This window comes from Colobus angolensis, unplaced genomic scaffold (assembly GCF_000951035.1).
Source record: "Colobus angolensis palliatus isolate OR3802 unplaced genomic scaffold, Cang.pa_1.0 Scaffold83, whole genome shotgun sequence".
Classification (NCBI taxonomy): Eukaryota; Metazoa; Chordata; class Mammalia; order Primates; family Cercopithecidae; genus Colobus; species Colobus angolensis.
In genome coordinates this window covers 4,387,589-4,400,673 of record NW_012122154.1, presented here as the reverse complement: position 1 = coordinate 4,400,673, position 13,085 = coordinate 4,387,589, and the positions used below count along the sequence as shown (strand labels likewise).

The following is a 13,085-nucleotide window of genomic DNA, read 5'->3' as shown; positions in this document are numbered from 1 at the left end:
TTTTTTTTCATTTTTAGTAGAGACGGAGTTTCACTGTGTTAGCCAGGATGGTCTCGATCTCCTGACCTTGTGATCTGTCTGCCTCGGCCTCCCAAAGTGCTGGGGTTACAGGCGTGAGCCACCGCGCCCAGCCCACAGAGATCTGTCTTGCTGGCCTTGGGTAGGGAGCTTTTTTTGGAGACAGAGTCTCGCTCTGTCACTCAGGATGGAATGCAGTGGCATGATCTTGGCTCACTGCAGCCTCTGCTTTCCAGGTTCAAGCACTTCGCCTGCCTCATCCTCTCGAGTACCTGGAATTACAAGCATGCACCACCATACCTGGCTAATTTTTGTATTTTTAGTAGAGATGGAGTTTCACCATTGGCCAGACTGGTCTCGAACTCCAGGCCTCAAGTGACACACCCACACCTCAGCCTCTGAAAGTGCTCAGATTACAGGCCTGAGCTACTACGCCCAGCCATGGGTAGGGAACGTTTCTAAGAAAGTTTTTCTATTCTGGTCTTTCTTTTTTTCCCCATATGCCATCAGGATAGCCCAACAGTTTATTTGCCAGGCAAGTTCTGTCTAGGAACTGCACACAAAAAAAGTAATGGTTTAGGAAGTAATTCATGCAGCAGTAGGAGAAAAGGAAGGATTCTACAAGCTTAGTGACCTTGGGTGGAGGAACAGCTCCATTACCGACCAGCATCTCTTCGCTCCGTGTACCCTGCAGGTATCACAGCCTGTACCTGAAGGTGAAGGGGAATGTGTTCAAAAACAAGCGTATTCTCATGGAACACATCCACAAGCTGAAGGCAGACAAGGCCCGCAAGAAGCTCCTGGCGTAAGTTTCTTTTTAGAGTCTTAGGGGAAAGTTCTTTGACCTTTGACAGTTGTTCTTAGATATTTAAAATGTGCCAATGCTTAAGTCTTGACTTGCACGCAGTCTGTCATAGGAATATAGCTGTTCCCTTAGAGGCACCCACTCCTCTGTCCTGTACACACCCACTCCTGTCTCACAGGGACTACTAGAGGTTAGTTGAAGCAGGAGCCCTTGGTGGGCCCCCCAACTCATTCCTGAAGCTGACTAGGCTCAAAGGGAGAGGTCTAGGGATGTATTTCTATTTCCCTAGCATCTCATCTCTTCCCAAACTGACCCGTCTTTTCTCTTCCCTGGCCAGTGACCAGGCTGAGGCCCGCAGGTCTAAGACCAAGGAAGCACGCAAGCGCCGTGAAGAGCGCCTCCAGGCCAAGAAGGAGGAGATCATCAAGACTTTGTCCAAGGAGGAAGAGACCAAGAAATAAAAGCTCCCCCTTTGTCTGTACATACTGGCCTCTGTGATTACATAGATCAGCCATTAAAATAAAACAAGCCTTTATCTGCTTTCCTCTCTGCCGCTTGCAAGGTTTACTTCTGCTCAGTGAGGGTTGGTTTGTTGTGTTTTGTTGTTGTTTTTTTTTTTTTGAGATGAGTCCCAGGGGCCCAGGCTTGGGTCCAATGGTACGGCCTTGGCTCACTGCAAACTCCACCTCCCAGGTTCAAGCGATTCTCCTGGAACACATCCACAAGCTGAAGGCAGACAAGGCCCGCAAGAAGCTCCTGGCTGACCAGGCTGAGGCCCGCAGGTCTAAGACCAAGGAAGCACGCAAGCGCCGTGAAGAGCGCCTCCAGGCCAAGAAGGAGGAGATCATCAAGACTTTGTCCAAGGGAAGAGACCAAGAAATAAAAGCTCCCCCTTTGTCTGTACATACTGGCCTCTGTGATTACATAGATCAGCCATTAAAATAAAACAAGCCTTTATCTGCTTTCCTCTCTGCCGCTTGCAAGGTTTACTTCTGCTCAGTGAGGGTTGGTTTGTTGTGTTTTGTTGGTTTTTTTTTTTTTTTGAGATGAGTCCCAGGGGCCCAGGCTTGGGTCCAATGGTACGGCCTTGGCTCACTGCAAACTCCACCTCCCAGGTTCAAGCGATTCTCCTGCCTCAGCCTCCCGAGTAGCTGGGATTACAGGCATGTGCCACCACGCCGGCTAATTTTTGTATTTTTAGTAGAGACTGGGTTTCACTGTTGGCCAGGTTGATCTCGAACTCCTGACCTCAAGTGATCCATCTGCCTCAGCCTCCCAAAGTGCTGGGATTGCAGGTGTAAGCCATGGCACCTGGCCTGCTCACCGAGTCTTACCTTTAGTGGGATGGTAGAGGAGGAATGGCTTCTGTCCAAGCCTCCCAAATACTGTGCTTCAGAGCACAAGTGACACCTAAGAATTGGTCTCAGAATGTTGGTTGGGACCAGTAGTCAGTCGTGATGTCAGTTAAGGAATCAGTCTTTACAGAAGTCAAAGGAAGTACTTAATGTGTTTATGCTTCTCAGCTGACAAGTTGGGGTTGCAAATGGGACCTGAGCTTGGACTACTGGTGACTACCTAAGCTGTCACTAAACAGCTTTATTGAGATACAGTTGAGACTGGAGACAGAGTTGCCCTGTCGCCCAGGCTGGAGTGCAGTCAGCAATCCCCGGCTCCTGGGTTCAAGCAATTCTTCCTGCCCCAGCCTCCTGAGTAGTCAGCATGACAGGCACAGACCACCATGCCTGGCTAACATTTGTGTTTCTTAGTAGAGATGGGATTTCGCCATGTTGGTCAGGCTGGTCATGAACTCCTGACCTCAGGTGATCACCCGGCTCCCAAAGTGCTGGGGTTACAGGTGTGAGCCACTGTGCCCAACCCCTTACCTCTTTCAGGTGATGTAATGGGCTGATGAGAAAGGGCAAGACCTGGGTGGGAATGGCAGGTTGGCTATGGTGTCAGGGCCAGCAGACCCCTCCTAGCTCTGCCTCTGGCGTCCTCATCCCTTTCTGTGCAGGATGGGCACACTTAAAAAATGTCCCAAGGAGGCCGGGCACAGTGGCTCAGGCCTGTAATCCCAGCACTTTGGTAGGTTGAAGTGGGCAGATCATCTGAGGTCGGGAGTTCGAGACCAGCCTAACCAACGTGGAGAAAACCCATCTTTACTAAAAATACAAAATTAGCCAGATGTGGCACATACCTGTAATCCCAGCTACTTGGGAGGCTGAGGCAGGACAATCACTTGAACTGGGAGGCAGAGGTTGCAGTGAGTCGAGCGTACCATTGCACTCCAGCCTGGGCAATAAGAGTGAAACTCGCCGGGCGCGGTGGCTCAAGCCTGTAATCCCAGCACTTTGGGAGGCCGAGGCGGGCGGATCACGAGGTCAGGAGATCGAGACCACGGTGAAACCCCGTCTCTACTAAAAATACAAAAAATTAGCTGGGCGCGGTTGCGGATGCCTGTAGTCCCAGCTACTCGGGAGGCTGAGGCAGGAGAATGGCGTGAACCCGGGAGGCGGAGCTTGCAGTGAGCTGATATCATGCCACTACACTCCAGCCTGGGCAACAGAGCAAGGCTCTTTCTCAAAAAAAAAAAAAAAGTGAAACTCCATCTCAAAAAAAAAAAAAAAATGTCCTGAGGATCCCCCATTCATATGCATCAGAGCCTGGGATGAGAGGACACTGACTTGTGGATCACCCTTGTCACTGGAGCGGCCGGCGTGTGTTTTACCCATTAGCTCTTGCCCTTTGAAGTGGGGAAGCCCAGGCCTAGAAAGGGAAGTGTCTTGGCCAAGCTCCCAGCTTGGTGTGTGGGACACCTACTTCCCAGGCCTGGCCCGGAGGAGGAGGGGTATTGTTGGAGACCACCCACCCCCAACCCCTCCATGCAGTAGAGAGATAACAGTAAGGAGAAGCTGGATGTGGTGGCTTACGCCTGTAATCCCAGCACTTTCGGAGGCCAAATGGGAGAACTGCTTGAGCCCAGGAGTTTGAGACTAGCCTGGGCAACATGGCGAAAACCCATTTCTACAAAAAATACAAAATTTAGCCCGGCATGGTGGTGTGCCCCTGTAGTCCCAGCTACTCGGGAGGCTGAGGTGGGAGGATCACCTGAACCCAACAGGTGGAAGCTGCAGTGAGCTAAAATTGTACCACTGCACTCCAGCCTTGGTGACAGAGCCAGACCCTGTCCCCCAACCCCCAACCAAAAAAAAAATGGCAGGAAGGAGAATGAGGTAACCCAATATAGGACCCTCCCGGTATTCCAGAGCCTGCAGCGCAGAAGCTGGTTTCCACCCTGGGCCAGGAGATGGTGCTACTCGCTCACAGGTCGATGCAGGTGTCAGCTGCTGCCTCACTGGAGTTGTTTTTCTGGTTCTATTTTTGTTTGTTTTGGGGGGTGGGAGAAAGAGATGGGTTATGAAGTTGTAGGAACCTACCTCTTGGAAGGCCTTGGGTTTCCCCCACTTCTTCACCTCACCCCAGGCCTGAAGTTGGCCTCTTTCCATCGTGGGCCTCCAACCCCTTCCCAGGCCAGTGCCTAGGAGGGATCCACTCCCACAGGAGTCCCAAGCAGAAAGAACCCCTAAAGTAACTGCTTAGCCTTGGGAAAATCTGATTAAAAGATGTGTCCTCTTGTTTCCTTATTTATGGAAAAAGAAAAAAGATGTGTCGTGCCAGGCACATTGGTGTGAGCCTGTAGTCCCAGTTATTCTGGAGGCTGACAGGGAATGGCTACTTGAGCCCAGGAGTTTGGGGCTGCAGTGAGCTATGATAGTGCCTGTGAATAGACACTGCATCCCAGCCTGAGCAACATAATAAGACCCTGTCTCTAAAACAAAAATATCAACAATAATTTGTAGGCTGGGTGCGGTGGCTCAGGCTCCTAATCCCAGCACTTTGGGAGGCAGAGGTGGGTGTATAATTTGAGGTCAAGAGTTCGAGACCAGTGGCCGGGTGCAGCGGCTCACGCCTGTAATCCCAGCACTTTGGGAGGCCAAGGTGGGCGGATCACGAGGTCAAGAGATGGAGACCATCCTGACCAATATGGTGAAACCCCGTCTCTACTAAAAATACAAAAATTAGCCGGGCATGGTGGCAGGCGCCTGTAATCCCAGCTACTTGGGAGGCTGAGGTAGGAGAATCGCTGGAACCCAGGAGGCAAAGGTTGCAGTGAGCCGAGATTGCGCCACTGCACTCCAGCCTGGTGACAGAATGAGACTCCATCTCAAAAAAAAAAAAAAAAAAGAGTTTGAGACCAGCCTGACCAGCATGGTGAAACCCTGGCTCTACTAAAAATACAAAAATTAGCTGGGCGTGGTGCACCTGTAGTTCCAGCTACTCGGGAGGCTGAGGCAGGAGAATCACTTGAACCCAAGAGGCAAAGGTTGCAGTGAGCCGAGATTGAGCCACTGCACTCCAGCCTGGGCAACAGAGTGAGACTCTATCTCAGAAAAAAAAAAAAAAAAGTAAAAAAATATATGTTTTTTCTTTCAAGAGCATACAAGTGTCCCTGTCATAATATTCCACACTCTTTCAAGGAGCTGGTGACCCACACCCTCACCACGTAAAGAATTCCTGAGCAAACCCAACGCTTGATTTTCTAGAGGAGGAAACAGAGACCCAGAGAAGCCAGTGACTCTTCTGCTGTGCTCAGCAGTGCGGCAAACAGGCTGGGGGGGTGGGGGGACTAGGCTGGCTACTGGCTGGTGGCAGACACAAGTGGGGTGTGCAGAACCTCAGTGCTGCACGAACACTGGCGCCTGACTCTGATTCCCGGGCTACAGTCTCCCGACGTGGGAGGGTGTGATTCAGATTGGGATGCAGCAGAGGCACTGAGCACAGCTGCTACTGCAGGGCTGTGAGCTGAAGAAGAGAATACAGAGGGGCCTGGCCTCCTTCCAGTGCTGCCTCTGAGGCTACAGCAGGGCTAACCTAGGCTGGCTTCCTGCAAAGCACAGGAAGGCTGAGGCTGCCTTCCTTGCACTCCTCAGCAGGTGCCCCCATCTGCCTAGGCATTGGGTGGGCAGGGGGTAAGAATGGGGATGAAGAAGGTTGAAGGGGCCAAAGGAAGCAGCGCTGGCAAAATGGGTGGGGTTGCACGGAGGGGCTGATTCTCTCTTTTCCCTACCTCCAGCATCCATCTCTCCAGACTCCCTCCTCTTTCTGCATCTCCCCAAAGTCCAGGGAACTTTCATCCCACACAGTCAGTACAAGCCAGGTGAAGCTCAGCCTGTGGGTGGGGGGGCATGAAGGGCACATGTGGGTCAGAGACAACAGAGCCAAATGGTGGGATGGCATCACCAGTGGCTTCCTAGGCATCCTTTGCCCCAGGCCAGTGGTGTTGCTGGTCCGTCCACCCCCAGAGTGGGCACAGAGGAGGGCAAAGGCTACAATGGGGCACTAGCTGTTCCCAGGCCCTAGGCTGTGAGCATGCTGCAGGGGGTTCAGCCACCCGAAAAAGCTGCTGTGCTCAGCAGTGCGGCAAATAGGCTGGAGTGGGGTAGGCGTCCAGGGCAGCTGCCGGCTGGTGGCAGACACACAGCTGGGTGTGCAGAAAGCATGGCTGCGAGGCTCTCAGGCTCTTGATCCCTGGAGCCTCTGGCCCAGCGTCTCAGGGTGTCTCTGTCTCCATTTTGTTGGTTTAAAGCATTGAGGAAGCCAGGGCAGGGGCGGGAAAGAGCTGAACTGAGAAGAAAAAGCCACGGTTTCCAAGACTGACTTGATCACTAATTTGCTGGGTGATCCTGGACAAGTCATTAGCCCACTCCAGGTCTCAGTTTCCCCATGTATAAAGAGGGCAGGATTGAGCTGGATAATCTGTGTGACCTTGGATAAGCCACCTAACCTGGCTGTACCTCAGTTCTTCCCTGTGAGAGGAAGACACCCCCCTCGCCTCCCGGGATCCTGGAGAGGATTAAGTAACATCCAGTTCCTGGCACGGTTCCCTGGGCACAGTAGGTGCCTATCTACGAGTTCCCTCTCTTTAAGCATTCACACTGGGCTTATGACCCCTTCTTCCACTCCCACGGCTGGGGATCCTAGGAGGGAGGGCCACTCTCCTTTCCTGGCTCTTTCGAACCCCAACCTCCAGGGCCTTCCCTGGGTCAAGGGGCCCAAAGAAAGCTCAAGGAGGGGACCCACGGTCTGGGCCCACCTGGCCTACCTTGCTCAGGGGGCGGGGGCTGTAAACCAGAACAGGTGGAGGAGGGGGCGCTCATCAGGAAAGACAGCCCCCACTCTGCATCCCGGCAGCGCCAGCAGTGCCCCAGCACCCCCGCAGCCCGCCTCTCCTTCGCGCCCCGCTCCCCTCCACCTATAAATAGCACGGGACGTGCTCGCCGTGGCGATGACGCGGCTGGGCAGGCGGAGGGGAAGGAGGCAGCTCTGCCAGAGCGGTGGGCGGCGGGCGCGGCGGGAGGGGTGCGGCCCCTCCGTGCTGGGCTCTGATGACAGGCACGACTGACTCATCCCGTGGCCCCAAGGGCCACGACTGTCCCCGCCAGCGTTTCTGTCTCCGGCTTGGGGGACTGCGGGGGCGATGCTGACTTCGAGTGGGTACTGAGCCCTCCCAGACCCCTGGCACGCCCGGTCTCGGAGGGCACCTCTGGGTGAGAGCAAGGTCAGTCTCGACGGCCCTGGCACACAGGAGTGTGTCCGCCCTTGCGCGACTCAGGTGCAAGTGGAGGCGGAAAGTGACCGCAGACCCAAGCCGTTTCCCTCCAGCGTCCCCAGACCTCCTCCCACTTTCCTCAGGTCCCCTTTCGGCTCTCCCCAGACCCCACCCTCCTGGGGCTGCTGGAGGAAGGGGATGAGGCCGGGGACCCCTGCCATGTTGCCGCCTGCCCAGCACCCCTCCTTTCAGAGATGGAGGAATCCTTCCACCCTCAGCCTTGTCCCTCTCAGTATCCCCAGACCCCACTCCCCACCTCCCCGCCCCTTTCCTTCCTCTGTCCCAGTGAGAGACACAGAGAAGATGGGCTGGGACAAGAAACATTTAATTAGGTGTCTGGGGGCTCAGCAAGGCCCCAGACCCATCATGCAGCCTCATGTACAGTGGGCATTGGGCCCGCCCCTGGGATATTGCTGGGGGGGCCTCATGGCAGCAAACAGGGCAGTGTGGCTTGAGACCCCGCTTTGCGGGGGAGAAGTGGGGCAGGGGCCTTTGGGTGGAAGGGTCTGTGTCTCTCCCACTGCATGAGAGGGTGTAACTGTGCCCAGGATGGGGGTGGCATGGGCTGGCACAATCAAGGGCATAAGAGGAGGATCTGAGCTTGGGGGAAGGAGGTTGGCACCGAGAAAAGCAGCCTGTATTAAGAGAGGGGTCCTCTCTGTGTATGCCCACCCACCCCATTTCCTGGTGGCCAAACAGAACATTCCACCTTTCTTGTCTGTCTTCCACCCGTCTTTTTCCCAGGGCTCTGTGTCCAGAACAGGGGAGCAGATAAAGCCAGCAAAGGGGCTCCTGCAGCACCTGCCCTGTCTCCTGCAGAGCCTGGAGAGAAGCGGGAGAAAGGTCAGCCCAGAGGGTTGGACTCCTGGGGCGGCCGGGCAACGCCTGGGACGGGAACTGACAGTCACAGGCTTCCCTGGCAGGTGGTTCCTGTGTGACCAGGGGTCCTGACAGTGAAATGGGTTTGCTTTGACCAAGTATGGGCCAGGGTTTTGTTCTCAGTTGGGTTTTCGTGTGTCCAGGTAGCTCTTGGGTTTTCTTTTCTTTTTTTCTTTCTTTCTTTTTTTTTTTTTTGAGCCAGAGTCTCGCTCTGTTGCCCAGGCTGGAGGGCAATGGCGCAATCTCGCCTCACTGAAACCTCCGCCTCCTGGGTTCAAGTGATTCTTGCCTCAGCCTCTGGAGTAGCTGGGATTACAGGCAGATCTGCATCATGCCTGGCTAATTTTTGTACCTTTAGTAGAGACGGGGTTTCACCATGTTGACCAGACTGGTCTTGAACTCCTGACCTCGGGTGATCCACCGACCTCGGCCTCCCAAAGTGCTGGGATTACAGGCGTGAGCCACCACACCTGGCCAGCTCTTGGGTTTTCTACTTGAAGGGACAGTCTTTGATTTGTCACACCTTCCAGGGACCTCAGCCTTCCCCTCCTCTGTCGGCCCAGGTTTCAAGTAATGGGAGAGATTCCTGCAAAACTTTCCTGAGAATTGACGGAATGACAGAGGTGGAGACCAGGAGGTGGACTCAGGACTTTCCTATGGCCCTGGGTCCCCTCCCCACCTAGGGTGGAGGGCCAAGGACACAAAAAGGCCTGCTCCCAAGACCTCACTTGCAAAGGAGCAGATGCACGGTCACACACACATAGACCCAAGCAGAGGCTCTGTGGGGAGACGGGTGTGCCAGGCATGCGCAGGTGGTGTTGGCAGGGGAAGCCTGGGAGAAGCAGCAAAGAAATTCCCCAGGAACCTTCCTCAGGGCTGGACTCAGCCCGGCAAGTGGACTGGGGTGCCTGGGCGCTGGGTGGACCTACCTGTAGCTTCCTCATTCCCTCCCACCCCACCCCATCCCTGCCAAGTCCCAGAGGATCAACCCACTCAGGGCACCCCACCCAAGAAATAAAATCTTCCTCAGTACAGAAGGCTCCTAAGCCACAGTAAGTGGCATTTAGGAGAGAGAAAGAGGGAGGAAGGATATGGAGTGGACAAGGGGGCCTGATCCCCTTCCTGGCCAGAAGCAAGTTCCAGGCATGGGCAAGGGTGGCATCTGGGTTCCCTTGGCTCCTCTCAGATCTCGGTCAGGGCGTCGACTGGCACCAGGCCCCGCTTCTTGCCACTGCTGACGCGGATGAAGCCGTCAGCATCCTTGCTTCTGCCCACGCCCACACAGATCTGAGCCAGAGAGACATGGAGCTGAGGCCTGGCATGGCCTGCAGCCCTGGCCCTGAGTCCTGCCCATGGCTCCCAGGGGACCCACCCTGGGGGATGATGGGACCAGTGTCAGATGTGGATAGAGCCCTTTGCTGGAGTGATGGGACCAGATCCCACAAGTGTAGAGGCCTCAGCAGCAAGACCAGGACATCAGCAGGTGCCAAGCAGTGCTTCAGGGCTGACCTTGGAGAGTACTGCCCTGCCTCACCCCCATCACAGAGCGGGGGGAGGGAAAAGGACTTGCCTCAAATTACACAAAAAGCCAGAGCTAGCATTCAAACCTGAGCTTTAGACTCTGAATCCAGTGCTCCTGCTCTAACCCAAGCCCCTCTAATGTCATTCAGTCTCCTGTCTCTGTTGGTCACCAGCCCAAATTCCCCAACAGGGGCTGGCAGGAGGGCCCTGCAACCCTTTCTTTCTAACTCACTTTCCCCCCAGCTGCCAGGATCAGCTTCCTCCTGGAGAACATTTGCCCCCACACCGCAGCCTGTCTCCCCTACCCACTCCCTCCCTCCGCCATAGGGCCTGGGCTGGGCCTCAGGCCCTCACCTGGTTCTCCTTGAGGCTCATGTAACCCTGTTCCTTGTTCCCGGAGAAGGGTTGGCAGCAGCGCCAGACATTCTCGCCTGGCCTCACCCGTTGCACAAAATTAGCTGGGAAGAAGCCAACCCGGTCGCCGATCTTGCCCTGGGGATGAGGTTGGCAATGAGCACCCGCGCCACACCCCACCCCTGCTGCCCACCACTGCTTTCTCAAGACCCGGTTCCCACTCAGCGCCAATGCCATCATCCTCCAGATCTGGGGCTTTCTGTATTCCAGCCCCCACCCAGGTGGCTTCTGGGCCAGGAATGGCATGAGGCGAGCAGAGGGACAAGGCTGGGGCAAGGAGAGTCATAACTGAGAGGATGTCCCAAAGGTTGGTCCTAGTTTTGGCTGGGACCAGTGGTTGGAGGAGAGGTTGTCTTTGGGGCCTGCAGAGAAGGTGGGGGCAGTGCCTATTGGGGGTGGGGGCTGCTGGGGTGCCTACCAGGGTCCCTCCACTCCCCACCCTGCCAAGTCACCTTCCACCAGTCCTCGTTAGAGTCATCCACCAGCATGATCCGATCTCCAGGCCTGGGGGGGACAGAGCTAGGGTCTCATTTGGAGCAGGGAGTTGTGCCCCTCCCCATCCTAGCAGCCCCTGGGCACCTCCTGGGGACCTGCAGTCCTCAGCTGGGAGAGAGGATTTTTTTTTTTTTTTTTTTTTAGATAGAGTCTCACTCTGTCGCCCAGGCTGGAGTGCAGTGGCACGATCTTGGCTCACTGCAACCTCCGCCTCCCGGGTTCAAGCCATTCTCCTGCCTCAGTCTCCCAAGTAACTGGATTACAGGCACCTGCCACCATGCCCGGCTAATTTTTGTATTTTTAGTAGAGATGGGGTTTCACCATGTTGGCCAGGCTGGTCTTGATCTCCTCACCTCAAGTGATCTGCCAGCCTCAACCTCCCAAAGTGCTGGGATTATGGGGTGAGCCACCGCGCCCCACTGGGAGAGGATTATTGATGCCCTCAGAGGACATTGTGTGACTACAGGTACAGCAGGCACTCTCTGGGCAGCCCAGGCAGAGGGCAGGAGACACGAGATTAGCATGAGTCACTCTTAGACCCTGGGTAGCTCCAGCTCCTGTTTGGGCTCAGCAGCCTCAAGCATGCAAGGAGAAGGTTCCCGAAAGCCCCCCTCACACTGTGCTCCAAGATCTGGGAGCGCAGAGCTGCCCAGCGGGGCCAGGTCACAAAGGGGACTTACTGCAGAGCCAGATCATTGTTCTCCTGGGGCAGAAACTTGTAGAGTGCGACATAGGAGTACATGGGCCCCACATCCTTCCGCAGGGCGGCTTTGGGGGCCTGCAGGAGAATCTCAGGGTCGGTGACCGGAAAGCAGCACCCTCACTCCCCCCACTCTCCACTCGCTCTGAGTGTGCTACCCTGGGGGCTGTGAGGGGACACAGTGAGTCCTGGGTCAACGGCAGGGAGACCTGAGACTCTTGTACATGCTATGCTCACTCACCCCAAAGGGCATGGGGCTGGGCATGGAGAGGGGAGCCTCCTTCTGCCTGCTGTACCCTGAGGCTGCCTGCCTTTGGGACAGCAGAAATGGGTGCAATGGGCAGTGGGCTGGGGTGGGAGGGTAACTCCTCCTGCCTCCTATGCCCTCTCATCCTGGCATTGCCCATCCCTGAGGACAAGTAAAGAAGCAGTGAATCCCCACGCACCATGCTCTTGCCCTCCTATGAATCAACGACAAGGAGAAATTACACCCACTTCCCACCCTGGCCTTCCAGGCCAGTGCCCGTACAGGCTCACCTGCTGTCCAGGACTCTTCTCCTCTGGTCCTGGCCCTTCACTCTCTGCTGGGGCTGTGAATACTGGAGATGCTAGGGGCGGGAGACGGAGAGGGTGAAAGGCAGCAGGGAGCACCCTCCATTGTACCCCATTCCTGCCCCTGGTGCCCACTGCCACTCACCACTGTCACCAGGCCCCTCCTCAGAGCTGCGGATGCTGCCTTCCCCATCCTCGGTCAGCTCATCCCGCTCACTCTAGGGACAGAGAGAGGAGAGAGCTCAGCCCCGGAGCCCACCGTCATGCTCAGACACCCCTCCACAAAAGACCCCCCTTTTTGCCCACCATACCAGGCTCCTTGTCGGGGACTCAGAGGTGCTGCTGAAACTGGAGCGGTTCATCAGTGCCAGGGAGGTGCCATAGCGCAGGGTCTCATAGACAGGGTCCACCTTCCCACTGGCCCCTGCGGAACATCCACCCTCAAGGCCTGGCTCTGCCCTGAAGCCCTGCATCTCTAGTCCCGGCCCAGCATGCCCCAGGCTGAGCTCCCTAGCTGCCCCCTCACCTGTCCCTCCCAGGTCTTCCTTATTCCAGAGATGGCTCCAGGTCCTCCCATGGTGCCCATGCAGAAACCTGGAGCATCCTTGACTCCTCGCTGTCCTCACTGCCTACAGCCACTCCACTGGCTAGTCCTCCTTCCCAGCATCCCTACAACCTGTCCACATGTCTCCATCGCCACTGCTAGCAGTCTCATTCACATTACCACACTCTCTCGGCAACTGTTGTGGCCTTTCAACTGGTCTCCCTGCTTCCACTCCAGCCCTGCCAATCCACACAGCAGCCAGAACACTTTTGTAGAAACACACAAATTGCCTTTAGAAGAAAGTCCAAAAGACTACCCCAGCCGGGCGCGGTGGCTCAAGCCTGTAATCCCAGCACTTTGGGAGGCCAAGACGGGCGGATCACGAGATCAGGAGATCGAGACCATCCTGGCTAACCCGGTGAAACCCCGTCTCTACTAAAAAATACAAAAAAATTAGCCGGGCGAGGTGGCGGGCGCCTGTAGTCCC

General features: G+C 55.7%; 2 protein-coding genes across 12 annotated transcripts in view; one reads left to right on the top strand and one right to left on the bottom strand.

Annotated features, from left to right (window-relative positions):
- The window catches only part of RPL19 (ribosomal protein L19), a 4,773-nt gene extending 2,988 nt beyond the window's left edge, over positions 1-1,785 (top strand). For 3 of the 11 annotated variants that reach the window (XM_011929914.1, XM_011929913.1, XM_011929917.1), the window contains exons 5-6: positions 713-794; positions 1,556-1,785. In XM_011929914.1, the coding sequence (XP_011785304.1) occupies positions 713-794; positions 1,556-1,768 (295 nt within the window). In that variant the 3' untranslated portion in view covers positions 1,769-1,785. Of the gene's footprint in view, positions 1-712; positions 824-1,160; positions 1,364-1,523 lie in introns of those variants that run through there. The other 8 variants (XM_011929918.1, XM_011929922.1, XM_011929921.1 and 5 more) reach the window with 6 other exon arrangements.
- Positions 1,786-7,797: 6,012 nt separating this feature from the next.
- The window catches only part of STAC2 (SH3 and cysteine rich domain 2), a 15,837-nt gene continuing 10,549 nt past the window's right edge, over positions 7,798-13,085 (bottom strand). The window contains exons 5-11 of the mRNA XM_011929912.1: positions 12,366-12,478; positions 12,200-12,272; positions 12,040-12,110; positions 11,483-11,580; positions 10,760-10,811; positions 10,248-10,385; positions 7,798-9,659 (exon numbers count right to left, since the gene is read on the bottom strand). Coding sequence (XP_011785302.1) covers positions 9,555-9,659; positions 10,248-10,385; positions 10,760-10,811; positions 11,483-11,580; positions 12,040-12,110; positions 12,200-12,272; positions 12,366-12,478 — 650 coding nt within the window. The 3' untranslated portion in view covers positions 7,798-9,554. The remainder of the gene's footprint in view (positions 9,660-10,247; positions 10,386-10,759; positions 10,812-11,482; positions 11,581-12,039; positions 12,111-12,199; positions 12,273-12,365; positions 12,479-13,085) is intronic.